This window comes from Carassius gibelio, chromosome B8 (assembly GCF_023724105.1).
Source record: "Carassius gibelio isolate Cgi1373 ecotype wild population from Czech Republic chromosome B8, carGib1.2-hapl.c, whole genome shotgun sequence".
NCBI lineage: Eukaryota > Metazoa > Chordata > Actinopteri > Cypriniformes > Cyprinidae > Carassius > Carassius gibelio.
Genome location: NC_068403.1, coordinates 519,170 through 530,441, shown reverse-complemented (window position 1 = coordinate 530,441; position 11,272 = coordinate 519,170). Strand labels below are relative to the sequence as shown.

The 11,272-nt window shown below is 44.0% G+C and overlaps 2 protein-coding genes across 7 annotated transcripts in view; both read left to right on the top strand.

Annotated features, from left to right (window-relative positions):
* LOC127963722 (spermatogenesis-associated serine-rich protein 2) overlaps positions 1-11,272 on the top strand; it is a gene marked incomplete at its 3' end in the record, with an annotated part of 149,900 nt that overhangs the window by 110,218 nt on the left and 28,410 nt on the right.
* LOC127963720 (E3 ubiquitin-protein ligase TRIM36-like) overlaps positions 899-11,272 on the top strand; it is a 27,158-nt gene continuing 16,784 nt past the window's right edge. For 4 of the 6 annotated variants that reach the window (XR_008154886.1, XR_008154885.1, XR_008154884.1 and 1 more), the window contains exons 1-2: positions 909-1,870; positions 2,942-3,182. Coding sequence is in view for 3 of the 6 variants with exons in the window: in XM_052563770.1 (XP_052419730.1) it covers positions 1,811-1,870; positions 2,942-3,182 (301 nt within the window). In the remaining 3 variants the exon portion in view is untranslated. Of the gene's footprint in view, positions 1,871-2,602; positions 2,723-2,941; positions 3,183-11,272 lie in introns of those variants that run through there. The other 2 variants (XM_052563772.1, XM_052563771.1) reach the window with 2 other exon arrangements.

The following is an 11,272-nucleotide window of genomic DNA, read 5'->3' as shown; positions in this document are numbered from 1 at the left end:
TTACATATTTTTAGAGTCACCTTAAGACAAAAAAACCCTGGGAAGAAAGGGTAAATATATATAGTGTGTGTGTGTGTGTGTGTGAGAGAGAGAGAAAGAGCGAAAGAGAGAGTGTGAGTGTGTATATAATATATCATATCATTTACACTCTCTCTCTCTCACACACACTCCCTCACACTTACACACGCGCACACACACACACTCTCTCACACACACACTCCCTCACACACACAGACACACACACACTCTCTCTCTCTCTCTCTCACTCTCTCACATAAACACTCCCACACACACACACACACTCTCTCTCTCTCTCACACACACACACACACACTCTCTCTCTCTCACACACACACTCCCTCACACACACTCTCTCTCTCAAACACACACACAGACACACACACTCTCTCTCACACACACAGACACACACTCTCTCTCTCTCTCTCACACACACACACACACACACACACTCTCTCTCTCTCTCTCTCTCTCTCACACACACACACACACACACTCTCTCTCTCTCTCACACACACACACTCTCTCTCTCACACACAGACAGACACACACTCTCTCTCTCACACACACACACACAGACAGACACACACTCTCTCTCTCTCTCACACACACACACACACACTCTCTCTCTCACACACACACACACTCTCTCTCACACACACACACACACACTCTCTCTCACACACACACAGACACACACACTCTCTCTCACACACACACACACACACTCTCTCTCTCACACACACACACACACACACACAGACAGACACACACTCTCTCTCTCACACACACACACACACACTCTCTCTCTCACACACACTCCCTCACACACACACACACTCTCTCTCACACACTCCCTCACACACACACACACACACTGACTCAAACACATCTTTGTTTGTTCTGTTTCCTTTGACTCTTGAATCACAGAATGTAAGACTGAAAGTATTGATGTACACAGGAGTCTAATGTTAAAGAATATTATTTTGTTCTAGAGTACATATTTTTAGAAGACGCCACTGAATATTGGAAATGCCTAAATATAACTACTTTGTTTATTCTTTTGAAAAATATTTAGCTGTTCTGGATCTACAGGAATAGAATAAAGGGAGATATTCCAGAGATACAGCTTCACATGTACACAACAAACATGAAGAATTATGGGTCAAAGGTCGTTTGCATTTAACGCCTGAACATCAAACGGTTAAAGATGTCTGTAAACACTTCTGGGTGTTGTCCGTCAAACACTGCTGGAGGGGGAAATACATTGATGAATTATTTATATAAAAAGGCAAAGGAGGTGAATATTTGTGCCAGTTCTGTTTTACTCGACAGATTTCAACTGCTGCTTGTGCTGGGATTAACATCACAGAATAAAGTCCATTTGTGCAGAGAAAACCTGACTGACCCACATATACAATGAAATCATATGTGATGTTTAATGAGATAAATCTGCCATCTGCTGTCCTCCAGTTACATGCTCTTAGACTTGTACAGTATTTTTGTCATCATCTGATGGGGTCTACACAAAGGGCTGATTGTGTGAAACTGCTGCTCTCAGATTCTGTCAGTACACATGTGCTGTAAAGAGCATATATGTGTTCATGTGTGTGACCTGATGAATCTGCACAAAGAGCTGTCAGTCAGTGAGGCCACGCCCACGGAGCGAGCGAGTGGGCGGAGTCTCGCCTCTTCGACTCCTGGAGTTGAATGAGTTCTTCCTCTAGATCTCTGGGCTAGCGGGTGATGCAGATGCGAGGATAATCAGACCATCTTCATCATCTTCATCAGGATGTCTGACTCGGAGATGTCGGAGTTCTCGAGTATCGTGGAGCGTCTCGAGAGAGGCGAGGTGAGCTTCATCTTCTGTTGATCTCAAACCCTCTGCGACAATCTGATCGCTCCTTTTATTATGATATAGATGCTTCATGACAGTATTTCACTGCAGTCTGTCGGTGTCACGGAGGAAAAATCGCTCGTTCATCCGCTGCTGTCAGAATCCCGTTCGTATGACGTCACTGCTACACCTTACCTTACATTTAGACATTTAGCAGATGCTTTTATCCAAAGAGACACAAATGTGGGCAATAGAAGCAATCAAAACCAACAAAACAGCAATCATATGTAAGTGCTATGACAAGTCTCAATCTAACGCAGTATACGTAGATATATATCCTTAGGCTATATATATAAGCAGTTAGAAAACGGATAGAGAGTGCCAGTGTTAGAGGGTCGAATAAAGATGTTTCATCATGTTGTCAGTGAATATAAGAGCACATTTGTCGGGTGTGCTGTGAAACATTATTTGTTCATTATTTAATACCAAAGTATCAAAAATATAAGAACAAAAAATATAAAAATCTGTCACAAAGAAGTGATATGACATACAAAGCACCATTTAAGCATGAATATAACGACAATAAACAAATAATACAAAAAGAAAGCTTTAACACGTCTTACAAATCTTTGATATAAACAGCGTTTGTCCTCATGTATAATGAAGCGCACTGTGGTGGACCCCGCCCCTTATTTAAATACTAAATAGTTTCGCTGCGGGGTTTCTATAGTGACTGCTGGTGACTCCGCCCACACTCGGCTGTTTGATTCATCCTCGATCTGCGCGAGTCTCATTTGCGAAGTTGAATCCGGATCGCGGAGTTCGTCCTTCATTCTGCGCACGATGTCCAGGAGAAGCTCGCTGCTAGTAAGTCCGCGAATCCGCTTCTCCTTCTGAATGAAACCGCTGTTGTTTGCTGAGGGAAAGTTTAACCAGTTGTTTAGAATTCATTTAACATATTTTTAAATTTGTCTTAGAATAAACCATGCCTTCTAGACGTTCGTTTGTGCTTGCGACAGAGTTTACCGTAGTTTTGGCGAACGATAGCAGCGCGTCTTCGATGGTGTCGTGTGTGTCGCTCCACAGGTGCAGATGAAGAGCATCGAGCGGGAGCTGATCTGTCCCGTCTGTAAGGAGCTCTTCTCTCAGCCGCTGGTCCTGCCCTGCCAGCACAGTGTGTGCCACCGCTGCGTCCGAGAGCTGCTCATGCCCAACCACGACGACTCTCTGAGCACCGACGCGGGGTCCGAGAGCTCCAACCCCGGCAGCCCTCGCTCCAGGGTCCCGTCCCCGAGCATGGAGAAGCTGGACCGGCTGCTGCGATCAGGTACCCCTCCGTCACCCTGAGCCTGAGACGGTTCACATCACAAATCACTCTAACAGAGCCAGCTTCGGTCCCAGAGGAGTGTGATGACATGGGACCAAAACCAATAACGGTGAAATTGAGATTTGTACATAATCTGAAAGCTGAATAAATCTGAAAAATTGATGTATGGTTTGTTAGGATAGAACAATATTTGGCTGAGATACAACTATTTGATAATCTGAGGGTGCAAAAAATCAAAATCTTATAAATTATAAAAATTTATAATTTTGACCCATACAATGTATTGTTGGTTATTGCTAAAAATATACCTGTGCTACTTACGACTGCTTTTGTGCTCCAGGGACACATATTGTGCAGTTTATTGATTTGGGTGAATAAAATTGCTCATGCATTTTTAATTTTTGATCTGAATCTCCAGAAAAATTTAATAGAAGAAAGTACTGGCATCAATTGTCACATTCACTGCAAAATTAAGCGAACAAGTGAGTTTGTTTAGAATAGGAAAACATATCTGTCAACAGGGAATGAAAACATGTTTTCTTTTTTAATTGAGTTGTTCCCTTTCGAACGTTCACTCTCGATATGTCTGGAAAAACTCCTCTTTTCCTTTCTGCTGAAGCATGATTTGTTCACGTTCGTGTAGCTGCACAAACCAATGGCGCTTCAGCCCACCAAAAGGGGCGGGGACGACCGCAATATAAATTGTCCCGTAGCACCATTGATCAGATTATTCTCCTTCGGTGACGAGGATCATCTCTTCGCTGACACTTCTGTAAAAAGAAGCCATGGAAGAAGCTCCAGCTCTGCTCACCGCCGTGGAAGAAGACGAAGCAGCGAAAGTAAACTTTACTGCCGGTATCCGGCATTTGAGCAAAGATCAATTTCCAAAGAGCAAATTTCCAGCGTGCATTGTTCCAAATGTTGCACCGCGAGTGTGGTTTGTGCAAGTGGCTCTTGTATGATGGAGATGGGCAGTGTGTCCACGCAGAAGCTGCGCTCGCTGAGGGCTCGTACTCTTTTTGCGTGAGCCTTTCCTGTCTACACTTGCAGGGCAACTTGTTCTGTCAAGGCAATACCCCGTCAAGCCCTGCTGTTATTTTTCTCCCCCAAGAGGAAAAGCAGCGGATCTCTCTCAGCGGGCTCGAGCAGTGTCATATCGGCTCAGCGCCCGTGTGCCCCGCCCTCCTCACATCCTCTTACACCGGTGTGCTTTGCAAATGAGGACCAGCGCCCCTCTTCTACTGCGAGTGGACTGGTCTCATTCGGCACGTCCGAGGAGGACATCATCATTGATGAAGTCACTGTCAACACTGTCACTGTTCTTGGCAGTGTCAGAATCAGAGGAATGGGATGATTCCGGTGAGGAGCCCGAAGTAGCCCCGCCCCCTCAGGTGCCGAGGTTGAAGCCAGACACCGAGCTAATCTGCATCCTTGCATAGGCCATGGAGGATCTGGACCTCGAGTGTTCAGCTCCGCATGAGCCTGCCCATGGCTTACTGGACGAATGGCTCCTGTCTGAGAACCGCCTGCTGTTCCTCCAACAGCACCCAGCCCTGTTCTTGCCAGCCATCCACAATGAGCTTACCAAGACGTGCCCCCTACTCGGCACAGGTAACCCCTCTACTGCAGCAGCTCTCACCACTGTTGATGGCGCTGATGAACAGGGATACACCAAACTTGTGCCAGCTATCTGCCCTCGGTTTAAAGGATCATGAACCGCATCCATCTAAGCCCTGCATGACCACCTCAGCTATCACCAACAGGGCTTACGCAGTTTCAAGCCAAACTTCTCCACAGTATGGATGAGTCTGGCCAAGAGCACCAGGAGACCTTTAAAGAGCTGCACACTAACAGATCTTGTTCTGAGCTACAAAGGCCACATCGCAAGCGATCGGCAAGACCATGGCCTGTCTGGTGTATGCTGGAGTGCCAGCTCTGGCTGACGCTGACAGAGATCAGGGACGCTGAAAAAATTTACTTCCTCGACTTGCCAGTCTCGCCAAAAGGGCTATTTGGTTCTGCTGTATATGGGTTCACTGAATGGTGTTTGGAGGCTCAGAAGACGTCGCAGGCGATGTGTCACTTCCTCCCTAAATGCCCTGGCACCTTGGCTGTGGGCCCCCAGAAGAACCCCGCTGCTCAGTCTGTGAAGCCAGCACAGCATCAGCCTCCGCTAAAGATGGAGCTTGGACTGAAACAGCACTTCCCCTTCCCCAAAGTGTCAAGGTCCCGCCCAAGAGTTATGCTGGACCCCGAGCCACCGAAGCTGTCCTGAGGCACTAGAGAGAAAAAGGAGGGGCCCCGTTCTTGCCTTGGCCGGACAAAAACAGCTTGCCTCACTTTCATTGGCAGTGGGTCACGTCCTGCAGGTGCAGCCAGTGCCCAAATATTTTACTGCTGTGATAGCGGACACAAAAATACTTCAAAGAGCAAAATTTCTCATCCTCTCGCAATCACTTAAATGAACGTAGACTCCCGCTTTTTCAAGGCAGGCAAATAAAACCTCTCGCCTCCCGTTATACGACCTGGGCAGCCATTCCGGGAATCTCAAGATGGATTTGGGAAACAATTAGACGAGGCTACTCGCTGCAGTTCGCTCGCAGGTCACCCCGCTTCAGAGGCGTTGTTTAGTCTTCTGTCCTGGACATCAAAGCGATTGTTCTCCAGCAGGAGGTGTAAGCACTGCTTGCAAAAGGCGCAGTGGAAAAGGGGTCCCCAACAAACAGCGAGTCAGGCTTTTTCAGCCGCTATTTCCTCGTTCCAAATAGAGACTGCGGGCTCAGACCCATTCTAGATCTCTGACATCTGAAGCTCGCTTATGTGCCGGTCGTTCAAGATGATGACAGTCAAGAAAATTCTCAAGCATATTTCCCTTGAGGATTGTTTTTTTGACCCTGGATTTGAAAGATGCTTACTTTCACATTCCCATAGCCCCCCGTCATAGACCGTTCTTGAGATTCATATTCAAAGGAGTAGCTTATCAGTATGCTGTCCTTCCGTTTAGACTTTTCCTGGCCCCACACTCTTTTACGAAGAGCAGAGACGCAGCTCTGTCCCCTCTCAGGCAGATGGGAATCAGTGTATTAAACTACCTCGACAGTTGGCTGGTTTTTGCCTGATCAGAACGGGAACTGAACGCTCACAAAGAGCTGCTGCTCACTGTTTTCCTAATGAATGTTGTTCAGTTGCTTTGACGCAATGTATTTTGTTTAAAGCGCTATATAAATAAAGGTGATTTGACTTGACTTGACTCAGCCACCTGGAGCGCCTCGGGTAGGTAATCAACCCAAGCAAGAGCCAGTTGTTGCCCATACGATGAACTGTCTTTCTGGGAACCGTTTTGGACTCCGCCCTAATACGGGCATGGGTCTCGCCCAGATTAGATGGGTCTCACCCTGACAAATTAGCGTTTGACCGCTTTCCTCACACCGGGGACGAAACGCCCTTATGGCCACTGCTGCCTTTGTAAGTCCACTGGACCTGCTCCACATGCAGCGCCTCCAATGTTGGCTAAAAGCCCGAGTCCCACCCCATATTTGGCAGTTGAAGAGGTTTCTGGTCGGGGTGGACCACTGCAGTAATGAAGCTGTGGTCCCCTGGAGGATTACTCGTCTGTTTCAGACAGGAGTGAGGATGGGCATGGCCTCCAACTCCAGGTGGTGTGCGCTGTTGGAGGGCAATCCAGCATTCGGCTTCTGGACAGCTCAGCAGCGATGCCTAAATAGCAACTGCCTGGAAATGTTAGCAGTCTCCTTAGCCCCGTATTCCTTCCTTCCAGTCATCAAAGGCTGTTAGGGCTCTGAGAGTCTATGTGGAGCGTTCTCAACTGTTTATGAAAGCTGAACAGCTGTTTATTTGCTTTGGAGGCTGCCAGAAGGGTCTGCTGGTCACTAAGCAAAGACTATCTCGCTAGATTGTTGATGCCCTATTGGTGTTAGAGCCCACTCCACAAGGGGAACGGCCTCCTCATGGGTGTGGTTCAGCGGCATATCTGTCAGTGAGATCTGTGCGGCCACCAGCTGGTCGTCACCGTCCACTTTTGCCAGATTATAACTTAGACATGCTATGGTGCTACGGGCTGCCCCTTTTGGTGGGCTGAAGCGCCACTGGTTTGTGCAGCTACACAAACGTGAACAAATCAGAGTTTTTCCCATACATAACTCTCGTTCCCTTATCTCAGGGAACCAAGGTTACGTTAAGTAACTGAAAGGTTTTGTTTTGTTTTTTCTGAACCCATTGGGATATATTTGTTCTTGTCTTAATCTTAGTCATAAACTCACTTCATTTGGATAAATGTCTAATAAAACAAGTTTTCACTGTCATTTTTGCTTTTCAAGTAAATGTACATTGATTTAGGAATCATTAGACATTTGCACGGCAAAATAAGACAATTCTAAGGAAGAATAGCACTATTCTTTGGCAATGTGATCAGAAGGTAAAAGTTATTTCCATATTCTCATTTTTGGGAGCAAAAGTATTTTCTTCACTTTGTCTTAAATTGGTTATATGATGCGCTTTCAAGTTTTCATTTCTCTTTGGAGTATTACAAGCTCTTGGTTCATAAAGACTGAAGTCTCAAAGCCAAAGCGATATTCTTTATCAAATTTAAGACTCTGCCACGCCTCCCTAAAACCTCAATTAAACACCCCCACGTTGAAATATTTGCTTAATGCCACCCAAATGTTCACACAAAGAAACACGGTGTGGTTTCAGTAACACAGGTAGTGTTGAAGCAGTCATGTCAGGAAGATGTTGTGTGTATCTAAAATAAAGCAAAAGCACTTTATTTGGTTTTCCAAAAGTAGATGCATTTAGCAATCTTTAAGATAACTTGCAACAGAACAGCAAAGCATTATAAGGATGACCGTTTCGTGAACCTAGGAGAGGAGGTCATTCTGACTTTTCTTCTGAATCAGCTACTGTATGTTATTAGTTGAAGTATTTGCTATTTACTCTTCAAATGCAGAGTTTTGTGCGTTGTGCGTGCGTGCATTTTTGTGTGTGTGTGTGAGAGAGAGATTGAGGGTCACACAGTGGAGTCACACACTGTTTCCGAACATTCCGACACCCCTGTGCTGCTGGAGGCGGGGTGTAGATTAATGTAAACATGACTCACAACGCTCGTGCATATCCCCTAAACACAACAACGATAAAATGAAGTGTAGGCAATCTAGGTGTGAGGCGGGCACCAATGGTCGGAATATTATAGACAAAAGAATAATGTTTAGCAGCAGTTCTGAGTCAAGTATCATGTCGATGTTGTTTTATGGGAATTGTGAATGTCTCCTAGTCTGTAAAACCTTAGCATGATGTGGAAATAAAGTCAATTTGCTACTTAATGTTATTAGTGTTAATTTATTATTTTAAGCTGGATCAATTGATACGCCTTTTTTTATTTTACGTGGTGTCTTGATTTACTTTTGATAAAAACAGGTTTATTATTGTATGTTCGTTTAGCATTTCAATTATTGTATACCCTTTAAATTCTCTTATTGAAAGAACAACAGCAGCAGTATGGTGTTACATTTATTTGAAACGCATGTATTTGGTACTACCTTTAATCTTTCCTCTTTCATTTCATTCTTTTCATGGCTTTGGAAAACTTGTCTCGGATGTTTCTCTGCATTGCTTTTTGCATAACACTGGGTCGTCGACACCCAAGCTTCGTTGCAATTTCTTTCTAGGAATGAAATGCTTTCTCTTGATCTTTAAACTCTCTCCGCGAGCAATCTTACAGATCTTACAGGTGCAGATATATTTGTGCCTCCAGTGTATTCGTGTTGCTAGTGACTAGGCTGGAGATATCGTTCTCTCTTGCCTGACCTACGTTAAATGAGAAATGAACCAGAAGAGAAAAAATAAAATGTGTACGTCAAAGAAGGTGGAGTTTCAGAACACACCCACTGACTGCATAACCTCACTCCCCCAGAAAGTTCGCTTTTGTTAGCTGTTTCGAATTGCCGAAACTTACTCAAAACAAACTTCGTTTTGGCCTGATTTTGTTCTAAATTACGTCATATCAGTTCATTGTTCAATGTCATTTGAAGTATATCGGGCCTTTAACCGTCTGTGGCTTGTGTACTGCAAACACATACGAGCTTCATCGCTGTCTGTCAAGCCACTCTGTTCCTCTCTCAGTCTTGAACTTTTGATAAAACATCATTAATGGTCTTCACATTTATTTTGAAAGAGGAAGCTCGAGATTATGAAAAGGGGCGTAACATTTCTGATGTGCTTGCTGTGTTCGGCCAATCACTATGCACTGGGTCAGTTGGCCAATCAGAGCAGACTGTGCTTGTCAGAAGCAGGGACTTTGTAGATGACCTACAATAATGTACAGTATTTTAATAATGCGTTTTTTAATATTAAAGCAAAAATACCAAATACACAAAATAACCATCTTTGAAAAAGCATCATATGACCCCTTTAAGTCTTAAAAGTACCTTGCAGAAAGCCTGATCTAGCATAAAGAGTTTATTATTAATGTTTTTAAACTTGCATTATTTTAGGTAATATTTAGGTCCAAAAGTTGTTTATTCATTTTTATCCTCCTAGAATTAGCAGGAGATCAACAGCAGATCCAACTATATGAGCTTATGTTTTATTACTTTAGGAATGATTGAGCAGGTTTTGGTCACTGTTGTGTTTTTGTGTCTTTCCTCATCTCTTCTTTTATATTGTTGGCTTTCATTGCAGTTTTCCCCCCAAGAAATGTGATCCTGTTGTTATGTTCGTACAGGCATTGGTTGTGAATCAGGGTTCACTCCACTTCTGTTCACATTTAACCATTGTTAGTCTGGTTTCACTTCTCTGTCTGTTGCCTGCAGCTTCGCTGAGGAGGTCGTTTGGAGCGAGAGGTAGATGTGTAATTTAATTAGCTGTAGTGAGTACTGTGTCTCTAGAAACCCTGTACTCCCAGGATCTCTTCTTGTGTGCAATGTTTTCCGTAAGTGACACTGGAACAAATCACGACGGGATGCCGCTGCTGCTTAAAGAGAGAAAGTTGTAAAGAAATGAACGTTTGCTGTTAATTTACTAATGCTCAGGACATCCAAGATCTAGATGACTCTTTTCTTCAGTAGAACAGTTTTTTTTTTTTTTTTAACCGTGCTCCTGGTTGATTCATTAAATACAAGTCAATGGGTACCGGAACTCTGAGAATAAAAAAAGCCTGTCAAGTAGAACTAAATGAATCCCTATGGTTCCTGATGATATATTGAGGTCATATGAAGTGCAACAATCAGTCTGTGCAAGGAACTGAACATTGTTACCTTTAGTTAGTGGTCGATTAGTGGCATTATTCAAATATCGGTACGGGGCGCACAAACTTCCCAGAATAATAGTGCCCTGTTGGTTACAGTGTTTACTTTCTTTTATTGTAATTTTATTAAATATTTATTTGTGAAAAATACTGTCATCTTAAGTTAGAGTATGTTTCTTTTACACGTTTATTTGTTAACCCATTGTGGGATGGTGGATGCTGCACACCGGTGGTGGATGAGAAGTGCTTAAGGCGCTATATAAATGTAAGGAATTATTATTATTATAAATGATTTCACATTTCTTAAATATGAATAATAATAATAATAAATAATTATATCGCTATCGGCCCCCTGCTTTCCAAGATATCGGCTTCGGCTGTCACTAAACACAGATCGCTCGACCACTGCCTGTAATCCACAGCCTCAGACCAAGCATCTCGAGTCATCTCTGCGTCTCAAACTAATTATTAGGGCCTTTCACACCGCTTCTGTTCTAGAACTAAATGTACAGTACTAACGTACTGGGATGATTTTGCGTGAACCATTTCCTTGTTCCATTTAAAGGGTTGCGTCCGCAGTGATAGTGTACCAGCACGTGATGTAAGCTGGTCGACAGCAATGTCATGTGTGCACTGTGTTCAACAACAAACCAAGAACAACATTAGCAACAGGAGGACGATGTGATCGGAGCTGTGTTTTACTTGTGTCTCGTGGGTTTCACAATAATGAACATGGAATGTCGACGTATATGTAAAGAGATCGAAAGAATGAATCTCCAATCACATCTGGCAGTGCTACATCTGCTAGCACTTCAGCGGTCCATCTGTC